Genomic DNA, 22,429 nt, shown 5'->3' with positions numbered 1-22,429 from the left:
CAGTGGGTCTATTCTATACTTATCGAACACTAAATTGATAAATAGTATCAAACTTAGGGTAGGTTTGTATCAAAATATTAGCACTTATTGTAACAATTACACGAAGCCGGTTTTTATTGTTGCAATAAGTGCGATATTTTAACAGCAGCAAGATAGGTGCTGTTAAAATATAGCACTTATTGCAACAATAAAAACCGGCTTCGTGTAATTGTTACAATATGCTAATATTTTGATACAAACCTACCCTAAGTTTGATAACATTTTTCACTTTATCACTTTAGCGGTCGATAAGCATAGAATAGACCCACTGGTGGGAATCATTCGCGAGCATATAAAGTTGCTGTCAATTCCCTGCCAAATGAACCCCCCTCCAAATAACAATTCGATAGTTTTCTTTCCTGTCATGTTTTCTATCGTTCGGCTTGCTTCGGATGTGCGCTCGGTGTGTTCGTTTATTGACCGTCCGAAATAGAGAAACGCTTTTCCCCAATTTCCAACACGCTTTCGTAAATTGCCATTGACTGACAAACGTTATTTTATCCGGTTGATCGGCACCGGAAAAAAAAACAATATAATGGGTGCCGGGCACCTACACGCTGCGCTATTCGCTCTCCATAATATTAGTCGGCGTGTAATGGTTGTAATCAATCTATGTGTTACACAATACGACACGGGTGCTTAAGGTCATGGTCGTATTAATATAATATGTATCGATTTACTGTGTCGACATTTTTTTAAGAGTTTATTTGGTTATTAATTTTAATGATTCTGTTTCGTTAAGAGGACGTTCTACAGAATTGGCCTTGAGAATTGAAAATATGATTTTTTAACATGTGGTCCATAATATCTGGTCTACTAGTTAATATAAAAAGGTCGTGTCAAAGTTGTTTGTGTTAATAAATTTGCTCTGTGACTGATCCGACTCATATTTCACATTTATTTCATCAGGGCTGTCGAAGACATAAATCATAATATATATTTATAATTTTAAATTTTTATTTATAATATATATTATTTAAGTTTTGTGCATCTAATGCCGGGTCCACACTGGCAACAAGTTAATTTGCTGGCAACCTCGTTAGATTTTACGATAATTATTGTAAAATTTCTTAAGCAATTATGGTAAGTATCGTAAAATTTAATGAGGTTGCCAGCAACTTGTTGCCAGTGTGGAAATGGCTTAATATCCACTGTGGTTCACGTAGTGGCATGGACCTGGGGTTAGCTAATTCAGGAAGTCAACACCCATGATAGAATTTTTTCCAGTTTTGGTTGCATTATATTCCAAAACTCTTCTGTAAAAATCGTTTCCGAGTTTATAAATGGAAATTTCTCGGTGTACATAGTAAACAAACCTACGAATAAAAAAAGACAAAAAGGAACATACTGATTCATCGCAGTAAAATCTGGTAATCAAATTCGCCATTTTGAAAAGCGACGATTTTGCGTAAACAAATATCACGTGGTCTGTACGTGTGCGGCAAACTTCGAATGTGTTTGTAATTTTGTGCAAAGTGCGAATGTAATGTTTTCAAGGGCCCGCTGAAGAGCCCGCCGTTCAAATATAATTAAGTATAAAAAGGACCTCGGCGTCGTAACTACGTCAATTTAAATCGATCTTTTCGCAAAAATCACTAATCATCGGAGATTTTATTTCAAGAAATATTATTATTATTACTGATAATTTCTGCCGCGCGGAGAATTATTATTATTTTATGAACACCTGCGAGATGAAGCCGATCAGAAAACAGGGCTGTCAAAATAATATTAAGCATTCATATTTTTTAAATGTTAATTTCATCATGGTTTTTAATCAAACCTGTGCAAGTACGTACTGATAACTTGGGTGGATTTTGTAGCAAACATACTATTGATAATATATACGGGTATATTATTATTATAACCCAATTCAAATTGAACATAGGTTGATACTCAAATACTATTATAGTATGTTTATGATTTCGAGAAAATAATACGATGGTATAATTAATCCATATCAATTATTTGAAAACATTACATTCGCACTTTGCACAAAATTACAAACACATTCGAAGTTTGCCGCACACGTACAGACCACGTGATATTTGTTTACGCAAAATCGTCGCTTTTCAAAATGGCGAATTTGATTACCAGATTTTACTGCGATGAATCAGTATGTTCCTTTTTGTCTTTTTTTATTCGTAGGTTTGTTTACTATGTACACCGAGAAATTTCCATTTATAAACTCGGAAACGATTTTTACAGAAGAGTTTTGGAATATAATGCAACCAAAACTGGAAAAAATTCTATCATGGGTGTTGACTTCCTGAATTAGCTAACCCCAGGTCCATGCCACTACGTGAACCACAGTGGATATTAAGCCATTTCCACACTGGCAACAAGTTGCTGGCAACCTCATTAAATTTTACGATACTTACCATAATTGCTTAAGAAATTTTACAATAATTATCGTAAAATCTAACGAGGTTGCCAGCAAATTAACTTGTTGCCAATGTGGACCCGGCATTAGATGCACAAAACTTAAATAATATATATTATAAATAAAAATTTAAAATTATAAATATATATTATGATTTATGTCTTCGACAGCCCTGATGAAATAAATGTGAAATATGAGTCGGATCAGTCACAGAGCAAATTTATTAACACAAACAACTTTGACACGACCTTTTTATATTAACTAGTAGACCAGATATTATGGCCCACATGTTAAAAAATCATATTTTCAATTCTCAAGGCCAATTCTGTAGAACGTCCTCTTAAGGGTCCAGCGCATCTATTCTATACACAAGACTGCTTTCGGCCGCTATCTAGGGTAGGAAAGTATCCAAGTATTAGCACAATACGTGATATGTTTTAACAGCACCTCTCTTGGCTGTGATAAATTTTAGAGTGAGATAGACAGTTTTGACAGTTCAGACGGATAACTTATTGTAATTGTTAGTGTTAATATTTTGATACTTCCCTACCCTATTTAGCTGCCTAAGCTGCTAAAAGATGCCCAGGTAGCGTATAACTTGCGAAAATCAAAAATTTGAGATATATTTTGAAACTGAATGAAACAATTTGTAGGAAAGCCTGTCATTATGATGCCCTTTTTTTCTCGTCATAGAAATAAACATGTAATGATCACATACAATTACTACCATGAAAGAGTGTTATTGTAAACGTCGTCGTTTAACTATCTAATTGCGAATATAGCCATATTTTGTTACATTAGATGCCCATAGTTATGAGTTGTTGCACTTATAGCACTTTTTAAAAGTACATAGTATTATGCTATCACGTACATTATTTAATTGTTACTTAGCATCATTTATAGTAAAATATATTCGTTTTAATACTTCCTTATAGAAGAAATTCTCCTGGTCAATGTCATCTAAGAAACGTAGGTGTCTGAGGTATTCGCCGTTAATGGCGATTCCACTGTTATCCCAATCTCAATTCGCCCGAATAGATGTTCCAAAGTAGCGATGAATAATTTCGATGAGATCGCGTCGCCTTGTCGAACATCCTTGATCATAGGAAACCTGCAAGACGGCTTATAAGCTTTACACTGGCTGTTACATTACTGTCAATTATTATTGTATAATATAATATGTCGTTGCAGTGGCGACGACTGCCTGTTGGGCGGAAGTAATACAATGCGTTCAGAGTTCATTTTTCCGTTACTTGATCAGTGTTTTTTTTACGAAAGAATAAAAATTTTATGAAGTCATTCTGGCAGACTAAACATCAAGGCGGACTTAAATCCTGTAGCCATTTTATTTTTACACACTCGCATAATATAGTAATACGTCAATGGTCGTTTTTATTTCAATTTTATTTGTTACGTGTCGTTATTTTATAATATTATATTTTGTATGGTGAGCGGAAAAAAAACTCTTTTCGTATATTGTGTACGTATATGTGAACAATGCCTCGTTTTTACTATTTTATAGATCCTTAATTAAAAACAATACTGCCAACATTGTACGTAATAATAATATATTATTATGAAATTGAATAACTATTCACGGATGTGTACACGTATGTAGTATATAATAATAAATTGTTCATATATTTCGACATTCTAGAATCTAGCGATATTGTAATTGGGCTACGCCAGTCTGCCGGCTCTACGGTCGAGTATGTATGTAGATATAATATTATTATTGTGTCTACGGGGGCCTACGCATTCGTTGTTTCCGCATAATATTATCAGCAGTGGTCTTGTTCTAGAATCTAGATGCTTTCGCATAGCTTCAATTGTATGATTGTTCACCAGTCACTTCGAAGCGTGTCTATGTTCTATACCGCATAATGAATCTATTTCGTTTATTACTCGGAGTCCTCGAAATCACGCTGCATATTTAGGGTCTTAAAATATCTAAGGGTCTAAAATATTGGTAGGCAAGTACCTTACGTGGCGTACTCTGAAACATAAAAAAGTATTCAATCATTGTCAGTTGATACAGCCGTGGTTGTAATTAATTAATCAACCAACGAATTACTCACATGACAATAATTTCGTCAATAAGGTCAAATAAATTAGGATGTTTTGTGTATTAACATGACCATAGGTATTATAATCAAGTTGATTAAATCGATTTAAATTCTACATTACTGTTTGCGTGATTTTGTAAATAAATTTATTACACTACTAGAAAAAAAATAATTAATGTTTTTAGTATTTGACGGGGTACACGTCTTCGTGCGAAAACATTCAAATTAGATACGTTGCTAATTGCTATGCAAGTGATTCATATCATTTTATAAACAGGATGGAGATCATAGAGTGTAATACAATTTTAGGAATAACCTGATCATAATTTTTGTCTTAATGCGAAAGCTGTCTTTATCTGAACTACCTACATTCATCCCAATTATTCCGAATAATAACGTTTAGTAATTGGGTCAGTATTTACTTTGTGGAGAATTCAATGTCACAAAAAAAAATATATATATTATATTAAATGAGTTGTCTACTCAAATTTAAAACTCATATAATGAGATAAAATGATCTCTCTCCCACACCCTGGTAAGTGGGTATGATTCTTGGCTAGTCCCAGGGTGGAGGAGAGAGATCATTATTCATATCCTCTATAATTCCTAACTTACTTTTACTAATAATACCTACTTTTTCCTCACCCCCTCAATGAAATTAGTTGTCAATTATTCTGACAGTGACGGCTCAATTGTCGAAAATTATAACCAACCAACATTTATTTTAATAACTAAATTACCAATATTCTGTCTTATCGAGTACAAAGATTGATTTTTTTTTAAATGCGGTCGTAGCAGTAAGTAAGCTAATCTAACCTACCTCCTACAATATCCATAATCATCCTCATTTAGAACAGCGTTTTTTTTAACGTATTTTTCCTCCAAAACCGCAGATTTCGATTTGCTATTGAATTCTTGAAAACCGCGTACTGTGTGAATTTGGTATTTTTTGTTTGGTGTATTTCCATAATTTCCTTCCACAATAATTGATAGTAGAAACCATAATAATTGGGAATACCTACCTCATATTTGCGAGGACGCAAAATTTGTATGTATTATACATTGACGTAATTAAATGAAAGTGTAGGAAAAGTCAATCAATTTTAATTATATTGAAGTAAGTAAGTAAGTACTTACTTTTTTGTTTTTTTAATGAAGACATTGAAGTTATCATGAACAGCTGTTACTTTGTGTGGTTATAATGATTCATCCATATCTCATCAGGTAAAAATGTCGTAATTTGTTTAATGATTTAAATATTTTTGTATGTACCATGATACATATTGCACTGGCTCATGCTGCTCACTCAACAAGTCAACTTGGCTGCATAATTCTGGCCCAAATAGTGAAATTTTTATAATCGTCTTGTGCAGGTCACGAGTACATGTCTATGACCGGGGCAATTACTGTACAGATTAATAAAATAGAAATGCAAAAGCCAGTCGCCATAAAAAGCAAGCAATACATAGAAAGCCTGCTGAGTGTCAAATCTTACCGATATTGAATGCGCGTATGTGACATACTTTAATGCATATTATGATGCGGGCGGACGTAACTACTGAAAATTAGACAAATTACCAGGTAGCAGTGCAAACTACTTATTTATGTCAAAAGCAATGCAATATAGGGTAACAATATTCATAGGTAGCTAAAGAACGCGTCCATTTGAATACTGATGTGTGCGAGTGAAATGCATATACATGACTAAGCGATTAAGTGCAGCAAATATGAGAGGGATGCTACGTAGGTGTTTTATTAATGCGATTGTATTGAAATTTATGTGCCTCAGAGTCAGAGAGAGATAGCTTATGCATTACAGACGGACATATTAATCAAGACATATTGCATAATGTAATAGAACATTCTTTAACATGTGTCTATGTTTATCCCAATTTCTCCACACTCAGGAATTATACCTTACAGTATCACCCAGAAGGTACGCGCTTCCCTTTATTTTTGTGTTCCCTAGTGGCAAAAGTGGAGAAATTGCCCAAAATTTCATACTTCTTTACTAATTTATTGTATGATATGAAAATGTTACTCAAGTTGCTTTTTTTCTTTGTTTCCAGGGTGGAGAGTGTTTGGGTGTCGACAGCGATTGGCGCAATTAGGGCCATCGTTTTCTTTTGTGATATAATTACATTCCCAGTCCACTTAATCTTACAGAGGCCATGGCAAAAGAGGGCCATGTCAAGAAGAGTAAAAGTGAGTACTTACTGTACTGTTATTAAAATTGATCCAAAAGCCTTGAGTTCTTAGGCTAATTTGGTACTATGATAACAAATGGTTATACAGGTTGAAATACCGTCCATGGATTTTCCGACAACTGGCTTTAACATGGTAAATACATTGAGTGATCTAAACATTTACAGTTTCTAAGCCAATTGATTTCACAACTTTGCAGCTGGCTTCCCTTATGTTCTTGATATATACCACAGACAATACCAAAATAATAAAGTATGTCAAACATCTTAAAAATGAGTACACCATATTGATTTTAAACATTTCAATTCATTCACACACATTCAGTAAATGAACCTTTTGTGTTGTGTTTTCAACATATTTTTTGTTATAATTTTTATAATTAATAATTATTGCTTATTTTATTTTACTTCTTTTATTTTTTTATGACTGGTAAATTGTAGTTTACCCATTTACTCATGTTGTATGTAATTATATATATATATATATATATTTTTATTTTCAATGTCTTTCTCATTAATTTTATAACGTAAAACTGTAAAATTTCATTCTAAAAAATACATTGCTTGGTAACAAATTACTTATATAGGTTGATACATGATTCCTGTGACCTGAAACTCTCATATTTAATTTACTCTCATATTTAATTTAACTAGGCTCGGCCCGTGGAGCAAGACGAAAAGTCAATGACGGTGCGGAGCGTGTCCCAGCCACTGACCACCCACGTGTGGCTCGTCCAGCAGAAGGTTGATACCATGGAAAAGATGCTGCGCACCGTCGTCAAGGCCTTTGGGGAAAGGCGTTGCCTCGGCACTCGTCAGATACTCAACGAGGAGGATGAGGTGCAGCCCAACGGGAGGATCTTTAAAAAGGTGCGTTATTTCCGCAATAATTTCTCTATTAGTAAGATCTTGATAGCTTAATTTTGAATGTATCTACAAATCACAATCAAATGGGCACTGACATGTTTTTTAATTAGGTAGTAATGAATTTGTTTTCATTCCAGTACAACATGGGTGACTACAGATGGAAGACCTTCAATGATGTGGAGCAGCTGTCAAGGTTTTTCGGTAACGGGCTGAGGGAACTTGGAAACAAGCCGAGGGAAAATATTGTCATATTTGCCGAGACCCGATACGAATGGATGATTGCAGCTCACGGGTGTTTCAAACAAAGCATTCCAGGTTTGTTTCATTTCTTATTTTATGATATTGAAAGTCACGTATTAGAAATAAGTTTTGTAAACGAATTTCTTGAATAAACAAATCACATCCTCACGCAGGTGGAATATGTCAATATCTGAAGTGATTTGGTTGAACACAGTTATTGTCCTCCCAATTGGCATTATCAATGGCAGGTTAGTTCTGCACCTTGGGAGAACAAACAACTGATGCGATTTCTAAGATTGTTATCAGGGAGACACAGGTCAATACTACCAAGAATGGCAGAATTCTCATTTTCGCCGCGTACAAGTTGAATTATGATGAATGTATACCATAATTTTAGAAAACCGCTGTGCATTGCATACAAATTTCAAATGGTAATTCAACAATTTAACTGGTTCTATGCCTTCAGCGAGTTATCTCGCTCTATGATGTCGTGATCGACAGGCCGCACATATGAATTTCGCGAGTTGTCTCGCCCGACTTCAAAGTCAAATTACTAGATTTCCATAATCTAAAAAATTAAACACACAGTGACATCTGTTTAACTAATTATGAATTACTACGCCTCAAATTATGGGTATTACAGCGATTGTAGTAAGAGCTTCGCTCTACTGTCAGATACTACCATAGTAATATCGTGAGGCATAGAAAAGCTTGATAATGATGATAAATAAGTAATAACAATATTGTGTTATCATTTTAGTTGTCACCATTTATGCCACGTTGGGAGACGATGCCATCGCACACGGTGTTAACGAGACGGAGGTGACCACCATCATCACCACCCACGACCTGCTTCCCAAATTCAGGAAGGTCCTCGCCAACACTCCCAAAATAAAGACCCTTATCTATATGGAAGACCAAATTAAGCCCACCGATGTCTCCGGATTCAAGGAAGGAATTCAGATTATATCATACAGCGAAGTTCTTGAAAAAGGAAAGAATTCCACCATTGGTAAGAAAAACTAATTGTTGTTTGTGATAGGAAACTGGCTTTTGAAAGGCATCATAGATTATTGAACTATAATTATGTATTTACTTAAGATCATCATCTGAGCCACTCCTGATCCACTACTGGATGAAGTCATCTCCTTGCTGTCTAATATTCTCAGTTCTTAATTCCAAAATGCCACGCGCTTCCATTAATTAAAAAAAAAACCTGGGTTTTAAGGAGTAGTAGCAAGGATTCAATGTATTGAGAAAAACCATAAATTATTCGTGAAAAATTTCTGTATTATATTCATATATTGTCCTATCTATATATCGGTACCTACTATCTTTTCATTTACTTATTGATAAAAGTAAATTTTGTTTTTCAGTTTCCGTCCCACCTGGTCCCAAAGACACAGCCATCATCATGTACACCTCTGGTTCAACTGGCATTCCCAAAGGCGTTATTCTATCTCATAACAACCTGCTCAGTACAATGAAGTCGTTTGCGGACGCTGTTCCTATTCGCACCGATGACATACTCATGGGTTTCCTGCCTCTAGCTCACGTCTTTGAATTGCTTGCTGAAAGTCTGTGTTTACTTACTGGTAAGTTGATCACTTCACGTTTTATATCAATGAAATTACCATAAAGTTTGAACCAGTAGAGAAGAAACTCTACAGCAATACTTAATGGCAGTTCAAAAACAATATTAGTATGATTAAATTGTTAACTATGTGAAATTAATATTTTCAGTGGGCAGCATGCATTGTTTGTGCTAAATTTCTAGTTAACTATAAATATATGACTGCTAGAATGAGGCTGCAGGATTCTTCAATAATTAATGTTCCACAAAATATGTATTGTCTTACTTTGAGTTTCATTATCATTTTATTTTTTAGGTGTACCTATTGGATATTCCACTCCATTGACAATGATTGACAGTTCGAGTAAAATTAAACTAGGCACTAAAGGCGATGCAACCATTCTCAAACCAACATGTTTGACCACCGTACCTGTAAGTTACAGATTTCTTTGCTTTTATATATTTGCAGGAATTTTGTGTATTCTTGATTTGTAATTTATATTGACAGCTGATACTTGTGTTTCTCAATTTTGTTTCTAAATGTGTTGCAGTGGATAATCACTAGCCCGACTACAAGGTAAAAAAGGCCACGTCTGACTTTGCATTTGTATTTGTCCCTAAAAAATTATATTTAATAATTTTATTTAAACTAATTTCTCTACGATTACTCTAACTTCTACGATTTCTTATTTTTTAAGAAATTTCAGAGTGATTTAATAATTGCATCAGCAACTTAATTTATAAAACACAGCTCTCCGGTTGCGATGGTTGTGAGATACAGCTCCATCCGGTACTTTTTTGCAATTCATAGGTATGCTTTTGAGGTGTTTGAAATTAAATACAATAATATTGTGTTTTATTTGTTTCAGCTTGTTATGGATAGGATATGCAAAGGCATTACAGAGAAGGTCTCAAAAGGCGGTCCGTTCGCAAACGCTTTCTTCCGTTGGGCGTACGTGTACAAAGAGAGGTGGATGAAGCGCGGATACGACACCCCTCTCCTGAACCGTCTCATCTTCAGCAAGTCATCAAGCGTATTGGGTGGAAAACTGCGTCTGATGATTTCTGGAGGCGCTCCTCTCGCTCCCGATACCCACACCCAGATCAAGATTTGCCTCTGCTGCAACGTCGTATCCGGCTATGGCCTCACTGAAACCACTTCCTCCGCCACTGTCATGGACAGCTATGATAGGTCGACGGGGCGCGTGGGTGCACCTAATACCACTTGCGATATCAAACTCGTCAATTGGGAGGAGGGAAATTACAGAGTGACGAATAAGCCGTTCCCACAAGGAGAAATCTTCATCGGAGGTAAATAACAGCTCTAGCCATATCGTCGCTGTAGGATTGGTTTGTCGAATAGACCAAATGTCAAATGTTCATGAGACAAAAAACAATTATCCTATATTGAAATACATGGTGGAATTTAAATTGTTGTTTTTACAGCATATGAATGCTGTATTCATTACAAAGCGATTTAAAGAAACGGTTGGTTCTGGTTCATTGAGATACAAAAAATCATTCTGCATTGAAAGATCGATTTCAACAAAAACGGATATTTGACAATATGTTATTTAATTAGTACATAATAGTATGTTCAATATTTTCATTCTGAGTTATAATATTTCACCAAATTTGTTCTGTGTACATCTTTGGATTACATATTACATAAAAAAAACAAAATGTGAAATTGTAGAATTTAACAATTATTCTGCTTATACAGTATAAACCTCGATTTAACGACAAAATTTCTGGTCCATATTCTGTTCGGCATCTGATCACACAGTATTGCGCACTGTAATTAATTTTGATGTCACATGGCTTGATTTTCTACAGCATCGGTTTATAATGTCGTGGGTCCCAGTTTCGAGTTCCGGGTCTGACAAATACGCATTGTTTCTCGATGTGCGTGGAGTCAGAGTATGCACTTACTTGGTTGAGCAAGTGACTAACATCAATTTCTCGTTAAAATTAAACAAAAAATTTGTATTTTTAAAGTTAAATGCATGTAATTAAAAACAGGTTAACTATTAACTAATTTTACATTTTTTTAACATACGCATTCGGTAAATCTACTTTACTATATAATGGACACCCCTCTTGTCTGAATTTGTCCATTAAATTGAGATTTTTCCGTAGGTAATTTATATTTGTGGTCTTTAGTATAGTTATGATGGTGCAAAATTCATCGTAGTCGATAGTAAACAGCTTTGTGTAACGGTAAAAAATTTTGTTTGGTAAATCCAAACTTATTCGATGGTTACTTTTATAACATTTACAATAATTATTGCAGTTTTTCTCTGTTAATGGGTTAAAATTAAATGTTTAAATTCAGTTTTGTTTTGACCAATGACATGTAAATTAAGTCTTGTCTGTATATTACATATAGAATATTTTCAAATTTTTGGCATACTACCTAATAATTTAACTTCAAAGTTAGTATACTTTGATTTCTCTATATGGTCAGGTAAACAAACTCCATGAAGTGATTTGTATTATTTCATAAATCGTGTAACATGCATTAAAATAATATTTTTTTATCATGCATCATGGAGTAATTTGATATTTTTGTTTATTCACAGGCGATTCTGTATCAGATGGATATTATAAACTTCCCGGAAAATCCCAAGATGACTTTATCGAAACAGATGGCAAGCGTTGGTTCAAAACTGGAGACATCGGCGAAATTCACAGTGATGGCTGCATTAAAATCATCGGTATGTTTTTATCCTTCACAATAATACTTCACATTTGAAAATCAACATCTTATATACAACTTTATTTACAATAATTCGTGTTATATTTTTTACGTTTACGTGGTAAATATATTTTAGAAAATTGATATTTATCATGTCAATCTTGTCTCTTGCAGACCGCAAAAAGGATCTAGTTAAACTTCAGGCTGGCGAATATGTGAGTCTGGGAAAGGTAGAAGCGGAATTGAAGACTTGCCCTATTGTTGAAAATATTTGTGTGTACGGCGACCCTACAAAAACATACACCGTCGCATTGGTCGTGCCCAACCAGAAAATGATTGAGGAACTGGCAGCTAAGAATGGACTATCGCTGGACTTTGAGCAAATCTGTGAAAGTCCCAAAATGGAAAAAGCGCTCTTGAAAGAATTGGCGGATCATGCAAAGAAATGTAAGTTTCAAAAGAATAGAATTCTATAATAAAATATGAAAATAGCCATATATTTGCTGGTTTTTTCTCAATAATTTTGCAGTCTGTCTTGTAAACCTCATTAATCTTATTTTGGTTAAGAATTAGTATGTATGTACGAATGTAAAAAATAATTTTCATTCAAACCTGATAAGATTCTAGGTCAATGATACTCAACCTTTTTTTTCTTCGGGCCAAATACATATATTTGTAAAGTAACGCAGGCCGCATCACTAATGGTGTGACGAAAAAAATCATGAAATCCCCTTTTTTACAAAACATTTTTGAGATTTTAAAAATTATAAACAAAAGTAATGTGTATCCAAGCGTTTATTTCAAAATTAAAAATTATGTTCCTGATAATACATGTGTTTCGGGCCGCACATAAAAGCTTAAAGGGCCGCATGTGGCCCGCAGGTTGAGTATCGCTGTTCTAGGTTTATAAATTTTTAGTTGAATACTCAAGTGGCACTATGTCAAACTGGAACGGGTCTCAGCGATTTTTATAGGGAAATGATAAAGAGTTTCATCCGGAAGAAGACTCAACCTCTTATAGTTTTAACTGATTCCTAAAAAAGGCATTTTAGATTTACAAGACGGTATTATGTACTTTATTGACATAAAATAATTCCATCTTACAATAAGTGAAGCTCTAGAAATTGAATTGTAATCTTATAAATTTGGGTTAGTTATGCTATTGGTTATCATGACTGTAATATAAAAAAAATATATATATATTATTTGACGGCAAGATATAATCATGATATCCTCTATTTTACTTATTCTATGGTATGGCAATACCGTTATGTGTATTAAATTATGCCTGCATATGTATGAGGGCATCCTCTCTGAAACTGAAAGCGTAAAAATAAAGTGATGATTATCGATTTTCTGTTATTCTACGATATATGTATTATTTTTCAGGCAAATTGGAAAGGTTTGAAGTGCCCTCGGCTCTGAAACTGTGTTCTGAAGTGTGGTCTCCAGACATGGGACTGGTGACAGCTGCCTTCAAGCTGAAGCGAAAAGACATACAAGAGAGGTATCAGAAGGACATCAACCGCATGTACGCCTCCTGAAAATAAACTCAGCAGCACGCTGGCTCGTTGAGACGCATTTAAAAGTCAATAATATAATAGTAATATATGAACAGTATTCGGTCACTGTGGTGAGAAGAGTGATCCACAGGAGCTCCCGCCGGCCCGGTCGAAGTGGAACGCAATATTGTTAAGTTATTTATGAAGTGTGCTACGCGCTCCGACGCGAAGGGTTATGTTTGTTTGATCAGCGAAGGCGGGGTGGTTTATTACTTACTCGAAATTGAAATATATAACATTACTAAGGTTACGTGAAAAGAACTCGATGATATATGGTGCTAAATTAAAAAAAGTATTTTCAAAGATGTTTCCTTCAGTGAGCTAAATTACTTATATTATTTTAATAGAATCCGGTAAAACAAACTGTATTCTTCATCTAGAAGTCCTTAATTTGTAAATTTCTGTTATTTTTTTTAAATACAATTGCACATGTACTTCATGCCACATTTTTATCTCCTCTATAGTGTAAAGTTTTTTATGTAATATTTTAAGTTAATTTTATTAATCAATAGGTATTTATTGAAATTCTACTCGTAAAAACAATAGACAAATTATAATAAAGAATTGTTAAAATTTATTCATTATCCATCATTCTTTCATCTCGGAGGCGAGTGCATGTTTTTAATGTATGCTTAAAAAAACTTACTACGTTTTACTTAGAAGGGAATTATTATAAAATTAATTTGTTGGCTATTTGTTTTAATTATTGTAAATAGTTTTTATTTAAAAGCCAAATTATTGTTGTTTTGGTAGTGTAAGACTGATTTTGATTATTAATTTGCACACCCTCCCCGTGATTATTTTATGTAATATATTTCGCAATCTAGACGATGTTGCGAATAACATTTTTATTAATAGGCTTACGGTCGGGTTCTACATAATAATTACGAATGCACTATGTATATTAAAAGCATCGGCACTCAAGCCGACCGCAGCAATAAATAAGTTGTTTTGTTTTTATTATCTAGTTATCATCTGTGCGAATAAATAATAAAGGCAGATTTCCAAATAAATATTTTCACTCATATTCCGACAAATGTGTATGTGTATATTTGTATAAAATACTTTTTGTATTTATATAATTGCTGAATTTGCGCTGTGAGGAAATGGGGAATGAATGTTACAAATAAATATATATATAAATGAATACTGAATCAAATGTTTTATTTTTTAACATTGTACATCCCTAATTATTACAAAGCCTTTTTACAGGGGAAGAACATAAAATTCTCGACAAAAGCAATGAAAATTCGCAATAATATTGATTGTGATAACCCTGTAATCTTAGAATATAATAACATACTATTACTGCAACGATGGGGGATAAGATGAGATTATGCAGTGAATCATTCTGTATGCGAAAGGAAAAGGGCATAAGTACTAAAAATATTAATTTATAAACACTACACAAGCGTGAAATTCGATAGTTTTGGCAGAAAATATGCAGTAGTGACGCCGAACAAGAAAAAACAGGTGCAATAATTGTCTTCATGTAAAAGCAGTCGTAAATAATTAGAGTAACGATAATTAAATTTACCCTATGCAATGGCAAAATCACATTTTCAATGTTGTTCTACTATATGTATGACAAATTAACCGTTATGCATACGTACAGGTCTATCGGCCAGAGTTGAGGCCAGCCATAGCGAATATAAATACGAAAGATTGTGGGCATTGCATGGCATTGCACAACGTCTACGAGAAATAGCCGTTTCTCTTGCTTACACCTACTTATAGCGAAAGAGGACAACATGCGTATACGTTGATGTTTTGTTTGTAAACAAAAGTGTCTGTGTGAGTATTGCTTCGCCTCAACTTTAGTTAACACATCTATATGTATAATAAAGAAAGGATGAGTCGAAACGAGAGCTCTGAACAGAAACAGAAGTTTACATACAAAATGGTTTGAAAACTTTATAATATTATTAGGATTTTTGTCGCCAATCGGAGACAGACAGTCGAGGTCTCCGCACGTCGATTTGTTTTGTCATGGCGTCGGATGAAAATATTTTTAAATCGTGTGAAGATGATTAAAAAACTTTACGTATGTACATAAAAAAGAAAACAAGTCAATGAATATACTATTATTATTAGTAATATAACAATAAACATAACATTAAATGGACGCATGTTAGGTTTTTATGACAAATTATATTTCGTTCGGCACGCGTCATTTGCAAAATGTGCGCATCGCCTAGCCACGATCTTTTTAGACCATGCCTCAACTGAAGTATAGCCTTAAATATTCTTTTGGCTCTAATAAAAATTAGTGACTGTTTACTTGCCTCCATTTTCCTTTTACATACAGAATTGAAGAAATGAGGGCTAAACGTATCTAAATGCATAAGTAACCAAGTTGAGTATATCAACTTTAAAGTTAAAAGTGCAATTATAAATTCTACATAACTTCTTTTAACATTTGGTAGGGTCCAAATATTAATATTTCATTTATTAGTGTTCGAAAGGCTACAATGTCTGGCAAAAAACATTCAAATTAGACACATTGCTATGAAAATAATATTTTATACATGAGTTTTTCAATGCTTACTTTTCATTTGAAGCAGTTACATGTGTGAGTCATTTTTGTTGCATAAATAAATAGGTAAATATGTGAGGAAACTAAAACTGTTCTTCTCTTTATTTACTAATTCGTCACCTGTACTCTTATAATTCTCAGTTCCTCAGTTCATAGCTGAAGCTTGAATAATTACAGAACAACTTTCTCATCTTGGTTGTCTTAAAAATCTCCAAAGCTAAAAGAAAACATTTTTATTTTAATTTGACTTTAGATAGCTATCTATAGTTTGACCACAGTGAAAGTATGTTGTGCAAATACTATTTCACCCCATGCAGAAGTAGGTATGGCTAGTTTGCAGAGATGTGTCTCTCCGCTTTCTTAATAACCTGTCAAATCTTATTTCATTATGGTTTGGACATGAGTTTTTTTGAGGGTAACATTAAAAAAAAAACAATGATTTTCAAAGTAAATTTTTCTGATTATCATCTTTGGATATCACAACATACCATTAACATTGGCCTACCAAAATTTATTACTCTATTTGCATTAAATCATCAAAATTAATCAGGTATTCAGACTACCAATCTGTGGACTCCTCATCTCGAGCATAAAATAAGTAACATTAGCTGTTCAATTAACAAAAATAATAATTGGACGACTAGAATGGAGATTTATCAGAGTCACTCCTCGAAGCTACCGGGGGCGGCCCGCATTTTACAGAGGTACCGCAACTGAAGCATGGTGACTTCGTCCTGCCTGAACTTGACGACTCCGTCCTGATTGTCTATGGAAAGCAGCTGGCCGACAGCCTCACGGTTCTCTCCCATAATGACTTTTACGGTGTCACCACGCTGAGGGACAATGGGCTCCAGATGCTCACATTCCACGCTCACCACCCGCCCCTCCAGCGGCAGGAAGACGGAGCACATTCCTGCTGATATGCCCCGGATAACGACAGTCTGCCCGATGAGCCCTGAATCGTCATGGGAGTCCCTCACCCGGACCTCGATGTCCGTCGTGTGCCAGTCTCCGAGGGCCTCGACTCCTGGAGTGGGATTGTATGGTGAGCGGGGAGCGGCTCCAGGGGAGTATCCCACGGGACTGGGCGTGCCCAGATAGCCAGCTGGGTATCCGGTGGGGCTCGGACTCTGCTGGTAGGGGCTGTAGGAGTGGTCGGATCCATACATTGTCCCAGGAGTCTGAGGGGTATACGGACCACCCGCCCGGTATCCCGGGGCACCTGGGTCGTATCCTGGCCCTGGAGAGGCATCGTCCAGGTCATAAGAGTCGCGGTCACGATCCCCGCTGCGGGCGGGGGTGTTGGTGACGTTGGGGTCCCAGGCGCCTTGGCCGGGTGTCCGACTGCCATCGTGGGAGGGCGTTGCAGACCCATAGTGGGGAGTCCTTGAGCCGGCCTCGTAGGACGGTGTCTGCGCCCCGTGCATGGGTGTCTTGTTGCCAGTCTCCCGGTAATGCGGAGTGGCTGAGCCAAAAGCAGGAGTTCTCCCGGGGGTCCGGCTGTATGAGGAAAAGCCCCCGTCTTTCGTGGGTGCCCCCACGTTGACAATATGATCCCTGTTGACGGAGATGGTCTGACACTGCGTGTGGAGCTCCACCCTGGCTGTGCTCTCGGTGGCGTCCTTGACGATGCCCACATTCCCCTTGTAGGGTCCGCTTGTGATCTTGATGGTGATACCGATGATCTCTCGGTCACGAGTTACTCTCGACCCTCCACGCCCGCCGCCCCTTCCTCCCCGGTTTCCGCCACCCCCGCGCCCCGAAGGGTGAGCGGGTGACTGGATACGAGGTGACATAAAGCCCACCCCGCCTGCCCCACCACCGGCAGATGCTGCACGGTTGCCCCCGGCCAGCTGGAGATGACGCGTCTTGCACACAAAGATGCCTCCATTGTCAAGATACATTCTGGACTGCAGGAAGGCAAAATTTCTGTAGAGATGTTTGATCTCACCGTCCCTCCCAGAGTGCGGGCCATCGACAACCTTGACGATATCCCTGTTCTGAATGGTGTTAGCCTCGGAATCGAGAGCAACAGTGAAACGGTTTTCCCTCTTCTTCTGCAGCGCTTGTGGCTTACATTCGATCACCTTGCCTTGCATTCCCAGCACATGGAAATTCTCCTTCTCTAAGCGTACGATGACCCCGACGGTCTGCGGATCCAGCTGGACCATGTCCCCCCACTGGAACCTGCCGAGAGAATCCACCCCCGTGGCCATGTCAGAGCACAGCTGCAGGTCCCGGGGCAGAACCTCCAGCTCGTGCATGGTGAGATCTGACACGAGGACAGCACGGTGCGGCTCAACCCTCACGATGAGACCCGTGTCACCCTCGTACCGGCCGGCTAGCACTTTAACGTGATCGCCCTGTTTGAAGTGCTTCCGCAGCTCGTTGGCCTTGAACACCAGGGCATCTTTTAGGGCCTCATGTTTGGGCATCACTGTTATCATGGAGCCATCGATGGCCACTATCCGGGCTTGCAGGTTGGCGAGGTCCCCAGAGGACACCTCGACGTTATCCCCCATGGAGAAGGAGTGCAGACTGGATGGGTCGTCCTTGGCAGGTGCAGCCAGCTCAATATCAATGCCTTCGGGCTGTTCCTCAAAGCGCTCCAGCTCCGTGAGGGTTGGCTTCACTCCCTCTGACAGTACAGCCGACATAGTGAAATTTTTATAGAGAAACCCTTTGCGGGAGTAGCGGTTGCCCTCAAAGATGAGGAAATCTCCGTCAGAGGTGACCTCCCCGCCGATGGATCGGATGGCCTCCGGGTCGAAGGGTTTAGCAGCAGGCCTCCTCTTTTTCTTCCGTTTGGCAGCATCTGACTCGCTCTGCATGGTCCTCAAGGCACCCCTCAGCCGGGTATAGTCAATGCGAGGCAGCAGCTTTAGATGGACCTGATTCTGAGCGAGGTCCACGTAGTCGACCTGAGCAATGTCGTCGCGATACAGCCCCCGCTTGAGCCTTACCCATTGCTTGGATTTGAGCCCCGTCTGCTCCTTCACCACCCGCAATACATCCGTCATCTCCTTGATGGGAACCATCTCCTGTTTGTAGAAGCCCATCCTGAGATTTCCCACGTTGGTGATGCAGGATTTTACGAACGTTTGCTTGTAGGATTCGATGTAGACATATCCCTTGACGCCCTCGGGGGCGATGACGGACTTGATCTTGAGGGGCTCCTCGGAAAATTGGTACGCAATAAACTTCCTCATGAGGAGCAGAACAGTGGCCCTCTCCTCTCCGATCCGGCACTTGACCATCCACAGGTTAGGGTCTTTAATGCCAGGTAGCAGGGTTCGCTGCGTGATCTCGTCTGACATCTCTTCGCCCCCATCCCCGAAGTGTCGGGTGGCGGCTGACTCATCGGCGTACTTATTGCGGAGGTATTCCTCGATCTCCTCTTCTCTCTGCGAGTCCCACAGGGAAGTGCCTCGTCGCCTTCCTTCGATCTCCCGGGCAGTCGGTCCCAGTTCATCCACCTCATTCCCCACAATTCCCATTTCTTGGGCGCCTTCCTCCCACTCCTCATCTTCATCAACTTCATCGTCAACCTAAAAATGACAACAATATCATTTTCAAACATAGGTCTACATTATATATTCTTTTTTAGGAATATTCTCTTCCATGTTACAAACATAATAAATGTAATTGCTAGTGTCCAGTATTTTTCAGACAATATATTATAAGGGTACAATTTATAACATATTGATGGATGAATATAAATTTGCTTCCCCTAATTAATGGGCAGTCAAAATCATGATACCAAAAATCAATGAAGCTGTCGAGTGTGCACAGTACTAATTTTCAATTACGGTACCTACCATTTGTATAATCTGCTAAAGATTTATGAAAAAAAGTGGTTCATGTTAAATAGACTAACGCATTCTAACCGCTGCAATGATATACCTACGTACTGTTATAGTTCATAATAATATTATATTATTTAAATACACTAGTTTATAGTACAGTATCAATTTTATTATAGTAGTACAGTACACTGAAAATACTTCAAAATGTAAGTAGTTCGAACAAGGTGAATAATTACTAACCTCAGATTAAAAAAAATATATGCAGCAGTTAGCTCTTCAATAATTGCGTACATACTGACATGACATATTATTTAAGCATTTAAGCTAAGCTAATTTAGAGCATTTGAATATTCGTGTTCTCTACACTTATTAGGCAAGTAACGATTGCCAGTGTAAGTATTGTTAATGATTTATTAAGCCATGTATTAAACTAGCTAAAAGATAACAGAAATATCGTTGTAATAGGGTTGTTGGTTGACGAAAGATTATGTATTAGTTCAAAACCTAATGTAAATTCTGTAGTGTAAGCTTTACTCCAGAAACACAGGACATTCTAAAAAATATCAATGGATGGCCGACGATTCAGTATACAATTACTGCGGTTCGCTGCAAGTCGCTTTACCCGTGTTCTAGTCTTTTTAACATGTACCAAAAAAGTTTGTAGAAAGAAATAAGTGCATGATATATTGCATGTCATGGTATGTACCCCTTTTACTGGATAATTTATGATGTACACAATGAATAAATAAATATTCCTTTATATATTTACATTAAAAGTTGTACTGTAAGTTTGATTTTCCAAAAAATAATCTACATAATTAATTATTGATACATGTAGTTACCTCAGCTTCATCAATAATGAATCCACCAAAGCGATCATTTTTCTTTTTCTTCCGTGGCCTGTCATCATCCTCTTCTTCTTCTTCATCATATTCAGAATCTAGATCCTCTCCTTCCGGCTCTTGCTCATCCTAAAAGTAGACAATCATGATGTAATCGCGGGCCAAGATCAATAAACACATGGATTACTCATCCCATTGAACTGTTATGGATGTAGACCATTTCTTGAATAAACTCTCCGAAGGCATAGTAACACCACAAACTTCTGAACAGTCTTTACAAAGGTGAGAACTGTTCAAAATTAAAATAAAACAGAGAGTGGAAGGAAATCCAGCTAAAAGATAAATTACCATTAATCCACTGTGCATAGGAACGATTCAATCAGAAAAATTAAATATAATATTTTAGAAATTAATAAATTTACAACACACCTTTTCTATGCCTCACAATATTACTATGGCAGTATCTGAGAGGCCGCAGATTTTTAAAGAAACACATTGAATGTAGAGCGAAGCTCTTACTAAAATCACTGTAATACCAATAAGTTGTGGCTTAGTATTTCATAATTATTCAAACAGATGTCACTGTGTTTAATTTTTTAGATTATGCAAATCAATCGACAGTGGATAGTAACTTGAGATTAAAGTCGGATGAGATAACTCGCAAAATTTGTAGTGCATCCTGTCGATCACGGCCGTATAGAGCGAGAAAACTCGCTGAAGACGGTTAAATGATAATAAAAACATGTTGATAGCATGCTACATGGACCATATAACACATTTATTTTACTTACTACCAATATGTTTTTGTTTTGAGATGATTATGTATTACGTTATAGGTCCATTAAGAATTACCTCGACTTGCTCGTCTGCCGACGCTTCTTTCGCTTCATCGTCCTTTCCGCTTCTCTCTGACCCACCAGATTTCGACCTGAAAAAAAATCACCAACAGCATGAAAAAAAGTTGTCGAACATCCAACAAATGCGGTATCATTAAAATCCATCGCAACTACAAATACATAACTATATGTGTTGTTTCATAACGCATATTAGGCCCAATAAATGTAATAAACGCTACAAATATGGCACTTGGGGGGATTAACCATGTTGATGACACGGCAATGGGTGTCGCAAAATATTTTGACATTTGGTTACGCACCTGGATCGTGACCGAGATCTGCTTCTGGAGACCGAGCGCGATCTTGAAGCAACACTCCTGGATGCGGAACGGCTTCCAGATTTTGATCGGGATCTTGAACGGGAACCAGACGGCGAACGAGACCGATTGGACTGAACAGAACGATTAGACTGCCTGGAACGATTGGAATGTCTAGATCGGTTAGAACCGACACTAACGGCGTCAGAGCCGCTGCCAGAAAAATTACTGTCCTCAGAGTCAGACATTTTTCAATGCAACTACTACTTTTAAAGACTGAATGTATATACAAAAACTATAAAATATCCATCTCAACGATGTTAAATTAACGCAGAAAAGACACCACAGACCATAGACGAGAGTTATGAAGTTTGGCGTATAAAGAGTTGCCAAATTCCAAAAGTTATTGCAGTCGAAGTTGCTAGTCAACGCTAGAGCATAGACAATTAAACAGTTTTAAGCC

General features: G+C 37.1%; 2 protein-coding genes across 3 annotated transcripts in view; one reads left to right on the top strand and one right to left on the bottom strand.

The window, feature by feature from the left end:
* Acsl (Acyl-CoA synthetase long-chain) overlaps positions 1–14,785 on the top strand; it is a 61,444-nt gene extending 46,659 nt beyond the window's left edge. The window contains exons 3-12 of one of the 2 annotated variants that reach the window (XM_085956015.1): positions 6,555–6,690; positions 7,344–7,559; positions 7,694–7,871; positions 8,557–8,808; positions 9,173–9,391; positions 9,686–9,801; positions 10,239–10,680; positions 11,952–12,086; positions 12,242–12,514; positions 13,457–14,785. In XM_085956015.1, coding sequence (XP_085812141.1) covers positions 6,555–6,690; positions 7,344–7,559; positions 7,694–7,871; positions 8,557–8,808; positions 9,173–9,391; positions 9,686–9,801; positions 10,239–10,680; positions 11,952–12,086; positions 12,242–12,514; positions 13,457–13,611 — 2,122 coding nt within the window. In that variant the 3' untranslated portion in view covers positions 13,612–14,785. The remainder of the gene's footprint in view (positions 1–6,554; positions 6,691–7,343; positions 7,560–7,693; positions 7,872–8,556; positions 8,809–9,172; positions 9,392–9,685; positions 9,802–10,238; positions 10,681–11,951; positions 12,087–12,241; positions 12,515–13,456) is intronic. The other variant, XM_085956016.1, reaches the window with a different exon arrangement.
* Positions 14,775–22,376, bottom strand: Spt5 (Transcription elongation factor subunit Spt5). Its single transcript, XM_085956003.1, has 4 exons — positions 21,970–22,376; positions 21,666–21,741; positions 20,814–20,942; positions 14,775–19,713 (listed from the first exon to the last, which is right to left on the bottom strand). Exons 1-4 carry the CDS (start codon positions 22,212–22,214, stop codon positions 16,828–16,830), a joined length of 3,336 nt encoding a protein of 1,111 aa, XP_085812129.1. The 5' UTR covers positions 22,215–22,376; the 3' UTR covers positions 14,775–16,827.
* Positions 22,377–22,429: the final 53 nt, after the last annotated feature.

Source organism: Rhyacophila brunnea, unplaced genomic scaffold (assembly GCF_057557595.1).
Source record: "Rhyacophila brunnea isolate RB1 unplaced genomic scaffold, BYU_Rbru_1.0 scaffold_5, whole genome shotgun sequence".
In the NCBI taxonomy this organism is placed as follows: domain Eukaryota; kingdom Metazoa; phylum Arthropoda; class Insecta; order Trichoptera; family Rhyacophilidae; genus Rhyacophila; species Rhyacophila brunnea.
The sequence above is the reverse complement of the archived record's forward strand: the minus strand, read 5'-3'. Positions and strand labels throughout refer to the sequence as shown.